The sequence below is a fragment of the Bactrocera tryoni genome, chromosome 3 (assembly GCF_016617805.1).
Source record: "Bactrocera tryoni isolate S06 chromosome 3, CSIRO_BtryS06_freeze2, whole genome shotgun sequence".
NCBI classification, from domain to species: domain Eukaryota; kingdom Metazoa; phylum Arthropoda; class Insecta; order Diptera; family Tephritidae; genus Bactrocera; species Bactrocera tryoni.
The window spans coordinates 15,840,199-15,853,730 of record NC_052501.1 but is presented as its reverse complement, the minus strand read 5'-3'; the positions used below and the strand labels follow the sequence as shown (position 1 = coordinate 15,853,730).

Here is a 13,532-nt window from a genome sequence, read left to right as displayed (position 1 = left end):
TTTCAAAAAATATAAAAAAATTATTTTTAGCAATACTAAAATTAAAAAAAAAAAATGCTTTAAAGAGTCATCATAAGCAGGTGTCGAATATGATTTTTTAAAGTTTTAATTTCGTTTTTCATATATTTAAAACAAAAAATTCAAATAATTGCTTTTTTTTTGTTTATTTTCTAGGCTGATTAAATTTGAAAGATACTAGTCACAAAACTGACATCAAAACAAAATTATCAAAACAATACTTTTTTGAAAAAAATATAAAAACATTACCAGAAATCAAACCGGAATCGAAAAAAAATATTTGATATGTAAATATTTAATATCAAACATTTTTTTCTGAATATTTCTTCTAAACTTTTGCCTTAATACCAAAAAAAAATATTTAAAAAAACATTACTTCAAAAAGTCATCGACTGCTGCCAACAATAACGGTATTAACTTTTTTTTTTATAATATACATTTTTTTCGAAATATTTGTACAATACTTTTGCTATTAATACCGATGCAACTAACTTCAATAAATTTAATAATTAATTAAATCATTTTCTGAAAATTTTTTCGGAAAAGTCTTTTAAAAAGTATAAAATAATTAAAACAGACATTTTATTATTTTTTCTGATTTATGATTTTTTGTATTATATGAGTGTTAAACAGAAAATGTGCTTTATAAAAAATTTAATATTACGTTGCAATAATAATAATAATTTAACCATAAAAATTAATAAAAAGAGTTTACAAATTGTTTAAACCGATTTATAAATTTTATGACAAGAATTATATAAATAATTGTAATTTTTTTAATTATTCAAATATTTTTAACGATTTTATTCTGAAACCGATAATTTTTTTGTCCTTTCACACAAAGGTGATAAAAGTTACTCATACGCACTGTCTACCCTGTATAGAGTAATGGTAGAAACATAAGCATAAGACCTTGTGTCGCTTTTCTGCTTCTGTTCAGTGGTTACGGAAGATTTTTTTTAATAATATTTAAAACGGTGTCGATTATACCAATATGTTTTATTCCAAAAAAATCGTCCATACTTCATGAATAAATTTTCGAAATAATTTAATTTAACCGGGTTACATGAAAATTATTATTTATTTTTAGATCTTGGAAGAAGAAATTTCAAAACTTTTAACCTGTGACCTTTTGACATACTGTACGAGTACACAATTTCCATCTTTTCTCCGACTTAACTCAATATTATATTTTAAATACTAACGAGTTTTTCAAAAGGAATGCTACAAAAGCAGACCGATAGGGACAGCAAATGACGCTCCATTTTTCCCGCTCTTTTGACATTTCTCTTCAGTAATATTTGCCATTTCATCATGGAAAAATATACGAGCCAACAACGAGTCGGAATAATTAAAATTTACTGCCGAAAATCGGAGTCAGTCATCTTAACTTTAAGAGCGCTACGTTTAATTTATGGTCGTCATAATCGTCCTATCAGATCAACAATCTAGTGGAAAAATTTGAATCCAAAAGCACAGTAAAAAATGTTCCCGTTCCAGTGAGACAAAGAAGTGCCCGTAGTGTCGAGAATATTGCTTCCGCTAGCATATCAATTAAAGAAGACCCAAATCAGCCTCTCACAGGTCGTTCTCAAGCGTTGAGCATCTCTGTGCGTCGTTGTGGCGAATTTTGCGAAAATATCTTGGCCTACATCTTTACAACATCAAATTGACCGCAGGAACTGAAGCCGCTTGACCATCAGAAACGTCGTATGCTCGTGAAATGGGCTGAGCAACAACTTGAAATGATCCGGGTTTTCATCAAAAAATCATCTTCAGCGATGAGGCTTATTTCTGGATGAATGGCTTCGTCAATAAGTCAAATATGCGTTATTGGTCAGGTAGCAATCCACACGTACTCCATGAGTCCCCATTGCGTTCCGAAAAAATTACGGTTTGGTGCGGTTTATGGGCCGGCAGCGTCATTGGGCCGTACTTCTTCTGCGATGATCAAAACCGGCACGTTACTGTGAATAGCATTCGCTACCGCTCAATGATAACCGAATATTTTTGGCCTGAATTGGATGATATGGACTTGGATAATATGTGATACCGACAGAACGGCGCCACAAGCCACACAGTGAATGGCACAATCGATTTATTGAAAACCAAGTTTGGTGAACGTGTTATGGGCCAGTCAATTGGGCATGTCGGTCGTGCGATTTGACGCCGTTAGACTTTTTTCTGTAGGACTACATCAAGTCTATGGTCTATGTCAACAAGCCAGCGACGGTTGATGAAGTTCGTACGAATATCGAACGTGAAATTGAAGCAATATCGGCCGATTTATGCTTGAAAACCGTCGAAAATTGGGTTCAGCGTCCGAAATTCTGCAAGCATGTCTGTGGTGGCCATGCACTTTTGTAGCGCTCTTATTGACAAACTCGTTATATAAACGGTCTTCAAAGCTTTTTTTGTTTGCTTTATGTTTCGCAGAATATCCTTGCATGTAACTCAGTTTTTCTAGATTATGCTATATGATAATCTATATTCTATGTATATGTGTGTAAGATAACTCCTCGACTTTTCTTTCTATCTAGTATATATTTCTTGTTAAAATTCGTGCATTTTATATTTTTCTGTGTGAACTTAACCGTTGAACTTCAAAAACTCTACAAAAACACCTAAAACACGCAGCTGCAGCCGATCGTAAAATTATAAGAATTTCTTTTGTGGAAAGCGTTCCGCATTCGCTCTAAAAATATTTCGCTTGTGACAGGTTTTGTGATTTTTTTTTTGAGTATTTGAGCAGTGTGAGAGTGCGTAAGTTGTTGGGAGCGAATTTTTTTGTTGTGAGTTCATAAAAATGCCTTGATATGGCAACATTTGTTAGTGGCATTCCTTTAAATACTTTATTTAATTTGTGTAATTATAATTTAATTCTTTATGTCTTTATAAATTTTCATATTTTTCTGCAATAACAAACACTTGTGTATTTAAAAATCAACAACCGCTTGTTTTCAATCAACAATATAGCTAGTATTTAACTTAAACATACAGTTATTTAATCATTTGATTTACTATAAAAAAACAAAAAAACTTACGCAGAATTTAACTGACAGACTGCTTCCATTATTGTTTAACATATCGTTTTTGTAAACGGAGATTATAATTTATTTGATGATTTATAATGCATAATGAAATAACGGTTGATGGCGACACGCAAGCATGATGAACGATTGCGAATACGAATACGTTTACGAACACGATCGTTGGGTTGACGAGGTAGCAATAGAAAGAGAGCGATAGCGATATTGAGAGTGAGACAGAAGACGGGCAGGCATTCATTGAAGACGCTTGTACAACGAACAGTTCTATATGAAAGCACACATACATACATACACATGTACATATATGAAGCGAGCGGGCGATTTTCGTTAAACATACACACACGTGCGTGAAAGAGAGCAAATTATGTAGACACGTATGAGTAACGGGATTTGTACAAGCAGTGAGTATGAGTGAGTGCGTGTTGAAGAGCGCAAATAGAGAAATGGCGTATGTGTGAGTGAGAGAGATGTGTTACTGTATTGAACTTTTTCTGGTCAACAGTGAAACGGTGTGTAAGTTAAGCTTTCGGAAATGAGAGGAAATTAAATTTCGAACAATTTTTGTTGATTCTAACGGTTTTGGCGATTTTCTATTTTTAATGCGTGCACTTTTATATAGTTTGTGGGCGATGTTTTATATAATGAATTCACTTTTATTAAATGCATTTCTATTTTTACTTTCTTTACACCTTACTTTCTTACTTGTCATACATAAGCACACTACGCAACAACACTATGCTTTATGGAAGTACTCTTTTCATAAGGTTTGTCGTAGGCACTAAATTATTTCGTTTTTCTTTGCTGCTACACTATTTTTAGCGTGATCTTTTTATGGCATTTACTCATAGAACTAACTGTTACTTTGTACTATAAATTAAGCGATTTTAATTTACAATTTTTACTATTAATTCGCTGCGTTAATTTTAGTAATTACTTATTTACTTTATAGTTTTGTTTTGTTTTTGGTATTTCGTACTTTTTTTCGTTTTGGTTTTGGTAATTTGTTGCTTCGCCATCCATTTTGTTGTTGTATGATATTTGCTACTTTTCGAAATTCTCTGCTCTTGAACCTTGTTTGCTCAGCTGCTCAATGCTCAACGGAGACATAGAATTTGGAATTTGACTTACTGCTACGCGGATAAGAGCCACCGCCATTACTATCGGCATTGTAGGTCCACTGAGACAGAAAATTCATGAAACGCTGTAGGGTTTTCAAATCGCAGGTTTTATTATAGCACGGTATAATTTATTTTATTTTATTATTATTTTTATTTTTTTTTTAAAGTAGATTAGTATATAATTCAGTTTTATAAAATTTTAGTTATTTTTTGTCAAATAAAATTATAAAACAAAAATATTTTTTATTTTATTTCAAAAAATTTTTTATTGTTGTTGTTTCGTTCGTTATAATTTTGAGTTTTATATATTAATTTGAATCGAAATATTTTTTTATGAATAAGTTCATTTGATTTTAATTTAATTATATTTTTTAAAAATATATTTTTTTAGTTTTATTAATTTTAGTTTTTTTTGGAAATTTAAATTTTATTTGAGGCGAAAGTTTTTTATGAGTGAGTGAGTTTTATTTTAATTTAATTATATTTTTTAAAAATAATTTTTTTAGTTTAATTAAATTTAGTTATTTTTTGTCAAATAAAATTATCAAAATAAAGATTATTATTTATTTTATTTTACAATTTTTTTTAATTTATTTTATTAATTTTTTATAATTTTGAGATTTAAATTTTAATTTGAAGTGAAGTTTTTTCACGTATGTATAAGTGGTTTTCGTTTTAGTTTAATTATGATGTTTTTAAATTTTTTTTTATAGTTTTAATTTGTAGTTTTATGATTGTTTTTTAGTATTTCAATAAAATTATTGTTATTTTATTTTTTTATAATAATTATTAATATATTTTTTTTATAGAAATGTTTTTATTTAATGTGATAATTATTTATTTGTATAAGGAAATTATTAAAAAAAATTAATAATAATAAGAAAGTTAAAAATAATTAATTGTTTTTTATTAATTTAATTTACGTCATTGGAATATTTTTATTTTTTATATTCAATTAATCGCATATACGTAAATGTAATTTTTATTTTCATATATTAAAAATATACATTTAAAAATAATTTTTTTTAATATTTTGAATGTTTTATAATATATTTTTAATTTTTTCCCATTACCATATATATTTTTTTTTATTTTCATACATTAACAAATATCAATTTAAAATTTTTTTTTATTATTTTGAATTTGTTATGTTTTATTTTTTCTCCAAATTTATTTATTTATTGTTATAATTTTTTTATTATTCCATGGTATTTAATTATTTATATTTTTATGTATAAATATCAGTAGAATATTTTATTTTATGAGATATTTACGATATATATAAATGTTTACATTAAATAATTTTTTTTATAAATATTTTTGTTTTTAGTAAATAACATTAATTTTAATAAATAAAAATATGTATATATATTTTATAGTATAAAGTATTTTTCAGCATATTTTGAAATATCATAGTTTGCATAAATAAAAAAAAAATCGTTAAATAAGTGATTAAGATTTAATTGCATTAATATTTTTTGTTATATTTTTTAAAATATTTTTCGCATAAAAAATATGATTTAAATTGTTAAATCAACATATTGAATATATATTTTAAAATTATGTGAATTTGTAAAACAATGTAATTAAAAAAAAAGGTATTAAACAATTTAATAAAAAAACAATTTTATTATAAAATAAGAAAAAAAATAATTAAAAAAATTTATTAAATTTAATTAAAATTTTAAACATTTTTAGTTATTATTTATGCATTTTTAATTTGTTATAATTTTGTATATATTTATTATTATTTTTATAATTTGTTACAATTTTTAAAATTTTTTTTATACCGAGTGCATTGAAAATGTATATTAATTTTTTTTGTAATTTTATTTTTATAGACAAACATTTGTATATACAGTTTTACAAGTTACACGACACCATTTTTATGTTCATTTGTACAGGGTTGCATTTTGCAATTGCAGTTGTGGGTATTATTGGAATATTTTAAGACAAAGTGTTTTGTGCATGAAAGTAAAAAAGAGAACCCAAAAAAATTAAATAAGACAAATAATATAAAACATATAGTAGAAGAAACTATGCAACATGATGGATGAATATGCGAAAAATAACAATAAAACAAACAGAAAGCGAGAAGAAAAATTAAAAAAAAAATAGAAACGAATTACAAAAATTACATAAATAAAGCAGTTAAATAATACAAAAAAAAAACTAAAATAATAAATTTTAAATTAAATAACAAAATTTACATTGAAACCGAAACCAAAAATATACCAATATCTAAGATAATAAGAAAAACTTTGTAATAGGAATTTTAATAAAATTCGAATAAATAAAACAATAACGGAAAATAAGTAACTTCGCTCCTTCCAAAAATGTATTTGCAGGTTTTTAAATTGTCTGCTGTAGTATGTATAGAAATAGCAAAATATGCAAACATAGGTTGCGCACCTATGTATGTCGCCCCCTTAAGCTTATAACGGAACATGGTTAACTTACCGGCGCGCTGTTATCCTCAATGATCGACATTTCATCCTCACTGTTCGAGTAGTCCGAGCTCCAGCCACAAGCTTCTTGCTGTTCCTTATCCACGCCGCTGCCGCCGTTAGCATGCGCATGCGTGTGGCCATTGCCCGTCGTCGTGCTCAGTTGCGGCATGCCGTGCGGATAGGCATCATCACCGCTACTGCTGCAGTTGGAATTGCGATTCGAAGATTCAGAAGATGCATCGCAGCTGACGGCGCGCTGTGGCATGCCCAGCAGTATGTTGGGTGTGTCCCATGAGGTGGTCTGTCTGAGGCCATGATGATTCATGCTGTACTGTTTGATTTTCTCACCCTTCAGCTCTTCCAGCTGGTTTAGTAACAAACGTTTAATTTCTGTAACCCACTTGTTTTTAACCTCCTCGCCCGGCGCTTGTATTGTGTGGACTTCTTGGCGTCCTTGCAGCCAGACTTCGAAGCGTGTGGAATCGCCGCGTACCGATTCAGTGAGCCCGATTTGTGACATCTGTGAGTGATAGAGAGAGAAAGAAAATGCAAAAGTGAGAGAAAGAGAGTGAATGAGAGAAAGATAGTGAGTGAGAGAAAGAGAGTGAGAGTAATAAAAATACTCAATCAAAGTAAAGCACTCAAATAAGCATTCGCTCCCTTGGCGTACCTTTAATTGATGCTTGAACTGATAAGTGCTCTTGTTGTGACCGGGCTTTGAAGTTTTCTTGCAGAAAATCATCGACTTTTGATAAAGAAATATGTGTCGTTGTTGCGGTTTCTTGCGAAGTCGCAAATCCTTCTTTGACTCGGTCCACACTTGGAAGGGATCCTGCAGCAGCAGTTCGCCTTGTTGCGAAAGATTGCTCTATAAGGTACAGAATAATAAAAAGTTATAAAAATTGGTTACTCCACACTCAAAAAAGCAGCTTTGCGCTTTTACTTACCGGGAATCCCGTTATAGCCACTTGATGCATCGAGTCGTTCACACAACGCAACACAATCAACATGCAATCTAAGGCTTTTTGCAATTCTTTGGTACAGCTGCCGCTGTCGCTGGAGCTGAGCAAATTCTCGAGCAGTAATTTGTACTTGGTAATGCGCTGCACGGGCTTCAGCAGATAAGCGCCCAATGGCAGTTTGTGTCCCAAACGCTTTTGACATTCTTGCAGGAAGAGATGTGTATCGACGAGCGTCTCGCGCAATCGATCGGAGCGCGGTATATTTTGGCAGTAGAAAGAGTACAAACGATAGAAGGTGTCGCGCTGCAAATAGAGATGAGCAGAGCATAAATAATAATAATAAAATAATAAATTTTGCTATGCTTAGCTCACGGGAAATCGAAACAGGGGCGAAATTGTGACATCAAAATTACCAAAATGGAATCGATGGCACCAAGGCTACTCATTGGCTGTTACAATGCCAGGATCATAATCAGTATGGCTTAAACAATGCAGAGTCAAGCAATCACAAAACTGACTAAGGCATTTTTTATGCAATCATATCTTTCTAACGCGATATTGCTGACCTCGATCGCACTGATACAACGCGAGATATAGATGACTAAAGCAATGTATTGGAAAAATCCGCTATAAACTCAGGTAGCTGGTTTGATGTCTATCGTAAACTACATTGATTGATTTTAGTTTCTGGAGTATAGAGATCTAAATAGATCTTCTTTGTATTCCTACTTAAGCAATCCAATCTATATCTTTCAAAGGATTGTCTCCCAGAAAGTTATAGAAGTTTTCAGATTTGATTTCATAAATACAAAAATTGTTTCCTTAAGGAACCAAATTTCCCATTTTGGGATCTGAAAGCTTGGTTATCCTTTACTATCTAAAGCTAAATCTTCAGTCTTAAGTATATACCTCTAAGAGCTACAACACTTCTAATTGTTGATGATTTATAGCATCAATTTTGAAAAAATTCGAAAGCGTCGCAGTTTTCAATAATATTTCAAAATCCGTTCTACTTACCCTCTGTACAAAACATAGCGCCACCAACTCTGTGGTTGATATACAATTTTCCAGATCCTTAAGGAAGATCTCATTATGAAATGTATATAATTCGTGTAAATTGCCGAACAATATATCCTCTTTGCCTTGCAGGCTGGCCGGTACAAGATACATCATTTCTTCAGATAGCATTTGATCACGATAGCCCTAAAAGAGACGGATGGAAATATATAAGATAAGGAAGGCAGTAATATATGCTTTTAAAAAATTAGAATTTTGGAAACAAAAAAAAAATATTGAAATATTCAAGTTTTTAATTGAAATTCTTTAAGAAAATGTAAAATTTTTCAATTTGTTTTACTTTAAAACTTTTTATACCATATTTCTATTCATTTTCGCGTTGCAATTTTTATCTTCAACTATTCTATCGAATTCGGCGCTAAAGAATTGCCCGAATTTCGCCTCAACATATTCGTCAACATTCGTGAATCCCTGCGCACCGACGAATTCTCGTAATACACGCTCATAGTTTGTTTGATCGAACTTCGTATTCTTGTATTTGGGTAATTTGAAGCCCGACTTTCCTTGCAAACTCTCAGCGAAGAATTCTTGACAAAATTTCAAAGTCTCTTTGTAGGAATTGGCGAAAAAGTTTGGCTCGCCAAGATGGGCATTAACTCGCTTTGGCGTTTTCTGTTTCTCACCGCCCTCATTTGTCGCATTATGTGATGTTGTGTTGCTGGTGGTTGCAGCACGCGGCGTTGACCACTTAAGCGCCTCATTGCAGTCCACACTTGTGCGACAGGACTGACAAAGTTTACCCTTGAACTGCCATGTGTCGCTGTCGGTGAAATGCAATGACTTGGGTGTGGCTAACAATTTGGTGCGGCTCAATGTGTGCTTACTCAACGCCGATTGAGCGCGTGCTACCGACGACGAGATCGACGTGAGACTTCGCGACTGCGCCTCATCTAGGTAATCCAGTATGTCGTTGTAGTTTTTACGCTGTAAATACTCCTTGAACTCCGCGTCGTTTTCGATTTCTGAGTATGTGTTGTATTCCAAGTAGTCTTTGACCAGACGATATTCGAGCGATTCGTCACAGCTCGAGAGTTCGATGAGCTCTTTAAATATCGTCTTACGATCGTTCTTCAAACGCTGCAAACTATTCGACACGATCGCGCTATCGCTTAAACTCTGTTGTGCTTCGAGCTCTTTAAAGGTGTTTATGATTTTGATTGTAGATTTACCGTTAAGCAGATTGTGTGTTGAGAAATTACATAAATTCGTGCCGAAAATGTAATTCTGCGATGAGTTATTGTCTGCCGAGCGGCTCTCGTCGGTAGCTGAAGAACGTTCGTAACGATAACGATGCGTACGCGGCTCAGTGGGTTTGTAACTGATGCTGTAGGTGCTGGTTGTGGGCGTGGCACGATAACTACCCGCACTGCCGTGTTGTTCGAAGAGTGAACCGCGAAAGGACACGGGCGACTCGCAGAAATTCGAATGTGTGCGTTGGCGTTGTAAAGCCTTCAGTGAATCGCTGATTTTCAAATTGAAGCGCCCGACTATGTTGCAGGCGGTGTTCTGTACTTTCTTTAGCCGCAAGGAGCCGTGCGATGAGGGCGATTTCGATTTTGATGCCTTACGTAGATCGTAACCGCCGTAACGCATATTTTTGCAAGGCGCCGCTGTATTTATTGAATGAATTCTACAACTTGTTGCCAAAGTACTAAGCAAGACCTGTGTAAATATTTCGAATCTAGCAACTTCCGACTCGGTACGACTGTTCGGCGCGATGCTTAAATGCGAAATAAAATACTTACGCTCATCAAAAATGCCTTAGATCTCAATATTATTGTGTGCTTGGCAATTTTTGCCGCAAACGAATTCTACTTTTGCAAATTGCCTGCCGGTGGCAAGTGGAAAATTATGCTCATATTTAATGCACTAATTGCAGCCGCAGGCATTCAACTGTGGCAGAAACTGTTAACTGTAGGCGAAGCCAATAAAGTCGGCGAGAAAAAATAACCGCGTTGACTTAATTATTTTTTCATGTGCTTTTGCCGGTGTGGTTAAGAGGTGTTTACCGTTATATTTTGGTTCTTTTTTCCCCTGTCTGCTTGCAAACTGGTATATGCAGCAATGTTTTTGGTCGACCGGTTGCTGACCAACTTGCATTATGGCCACAAATATTGACTAATTAATTGCATGCGATATGGTCACGGTCATGATCATGGTTTCCTTTAGTTTGTTATGCTAACCGCCACATAATCGGTTATGAGCTCCAGCAAGTCCGTTTTCTTATATAAAAACAAGATACGAGGTGTAGCCATTAAATAACATTGCTGATGAAGCTACAATAGCATCACAGTTTGCAGCATTTGTTGGATTTAGGAAGTCCATCCTCCTTCTTCATTTATTTATCATTTATTTAATGAAACGAATTGTTGAAACATAAAAAATTTTGTTTATTCTAGAGAAGTCTTCAAACCCTTCAGAAAGGATGTTTAATTTGAACCAAACATTACGATCTCTTTAAATTCGGTTTGGATTGAATACAATTGGAGATTCCGAGTGTAACCAAGTCCTTCTGGTATTATCAACTGAGTGAAGGTCTTTCTGTTCCTCTGCTTCCCCCGGCGGATACTGCGTTGAATACTTTTAGAACTGTAACGTTTTCATCCATACGGACGACATGACTTAGCCAGCGTAGCCGCTGTCTCTTATTTCGCTGCACTATGTCAATGTCGTCGTATATCTCGTACAGGAAAACTCGTGAAGCCGACTCATCAGCTGTTGTCTTCGTCCATGCCTCTGCACCATATAGTAGAACGAAGATGATGAGTGACTTATAGAGTTTGGTCTTTGTTCGTCGAGAGAGGAATTTACTTCTCAATTTTCTACTGAGTCCGAAGTAGCACCTGTGCAAAAGTTATTCCGCTTTGGATTTTGAGGCTGACGTTGTTCTTGGTGTTAATGCTGGCTCCAAGATAGACGAGATTGTCCACGAATTCGAAGTTATGACTGTCAACACTGACATGGAACCCAAGTCGCGAGTGCGACGACTGTTTGCTTGATTACAGGATATTTTTTGTCTTGCTCTCGTTAACTACCAGACCCATTTGCTTCAATTATTTGTTCTAATTGGAGAAAGCAGAACTAACGGCGCGGTTGTTGAGGCCTATGACTTTAATATCATCGGCATAAGCCAGCAGTTGTACACTCTTATAGAAGATTATTAATTCTCTATTCAAATCAGCAATTCGAATAATTTTCTCCAGGAGTATAGATTGAAGAAGTCGCATGATAGGGAGTCGCTTTCTCTGAAACATCATTTGGTATCGAACGGCTTGGAGAGGTTCTTCCCGAGCCTGGCGGAGCTTTTGGTATTGCTCAACGTCAGCTTAAAACATTTTATTTGGGATCTTGATAAAAACAAAGAAGTAAGCTTTCGATCTCGAAATTATTTTTAAGACGATTGAACCCAGGAGAAAAAAAATTACGAACGAGAGCCCAGATAAACCAAACTTTCATGTAATTGAATATGTGAAGGACCCGAAAAGAAACTGATTTTCAGCAACAGCTGGGAGTACTGGCATCTAGAATCGATTATAAATATAGCTTAACTGCATAATCAATAAAACGTAAAGAGCTGCTCTGTGTATATACAGTAACTGTTTTCTTAAAGAATATAAAAATAAATTCAAATGCAACTAAATATTTTCCAGCATCAATCTAGTTATTCAATTACCACACCATCTATTGTTACCATTATACTGCTTTAATCAGTTTTTATTTAGGAAATAAAGCAGTAATTATAATACCACTCTAAATTATTGTTATATTTCTAAGTACAATCTAAGCGCATACCTTTAGAATAGAGGCCATTTCATTTACATAAATCCGTTCTGTTTCCAGTAGTTCGGTGAGTACATGACCTCGATGTACGCGTCGCGCTTCGGCGTCCTGGAAAAAGAATACCAATGATTTAGTAAAGAGTAAAATATTGTTGGGCCGACTCAATTTAAGCCGTGAGGACTATATATAACATCATGTGATTATTCTATACAAAACTAGTGCTTGTTCTTGGACGATGATGGATACTAATCTAAATTTTTGTTAGCTAGAAAACTGTTTTCGGCGATAATTTACACTTGACACTTTAATTGGACAGGTATGGATCGCCAAGAGCTTCACAAAAACTGTTGCAGATAGTTTTTGAAGTTCGAAAGAAGAATCAGAATATATATTGCAATAGGGTTGATATTGATGTATAAAATAATAATATTTAAGATGTGAGATTCCTTGCGTTAACTTAATCTGGCTACAAATGTCTAAATTTCAGTCAGAGAAGCCCTTTCTGGAAGTATACAATCTGAAAAGGCTTAGACAAGTAATTGTTTTCCCCAAAGTCAAACTAAGGCAATATTTAGAATCATATATTTGCCAATATTGAATAAGGTCTCACATACAAAATATGACAATCAGTTCTACGAAATGCTATTGTCTGCCACACCTGAGCTCTTGGTTACCGTGCAATTGCAAGAAGCAGCAGTAAAGTTATCAGAACAATATATCTGGAATGAGATTATGCCTTAAACACATACGATTTTCTAAGCAAAAAAATCCTTTAGGATGGAGCTCTACCCCCTCAACTATGGAGCTTACTTGTAGTTGACCTCCTTGAGTTGCTCATTGTTATAATGACACGAGGTAAATTTGAGGATATTCTCTGCAACATAGTCCAATAAGTCTAGCAAAAAGATGGTGTAATACGGTAGGGTTAAACATCAACCCGTCAAAAACAACCCTCGTCCCTTTCGCGAAGATCTCTTCCCGCCCCTTGAGGCCACTAACACTTGGTGCAACGGATTTGGAGGTGTTTAAAGAAGTTAAATTCCTCATATTAGACTCAACTTTACGGTCTAATAGGCA

The 13,532-nt window shown here is 33.5% G+C and overlaps 1 protein-coding gene across 9 annotated transcripts in view; it reads right to left on the bottom strand.

Annotated features, from left to right (window-relative positions):
* Positions 1-13,532, bottom strand: part of LOC120772138 (guanine nucleotide exchange factor DBS) — a 179,075-nt gene that overhangs the window by 4,944 nt on the left and 160,599 nt on the right. For 7 of the 9 annotated variants that reach the window (XM_040100559.1, XM_040100557.1, XM_040100565.1 and 4 more), the window contains 5 exons: positions 12,468-12,563; positions 8,616-8,801; positions 7,584-7,901; positions 7,307-7,504; positions 6,647-7,156 (listed from right to left, as the gene is read on the bottom strand). In XM_040100559.1, the coding sequence (XP_039956493.1) occupies positions 6,647-7,156; positions 7,307-7,504; positions 7,584-7,901; positions 8,616-8,801; positions 12,468-12,563 (1,308 nt within the window). Of the gene's footprint in view, positions 1-3,062; positions 3,082-4,044; positions 4,270-6,646; positions 7,157-7,306; positions 7,505-7,583; positions 7,902-8,615; positions 8,802-12,467; positions 12,564-13,532 lie in introns of those variants that run through there. The other 2 variants (XM_040100560.1, XM_040100558.1) reach the window with 2 other exon arrangements.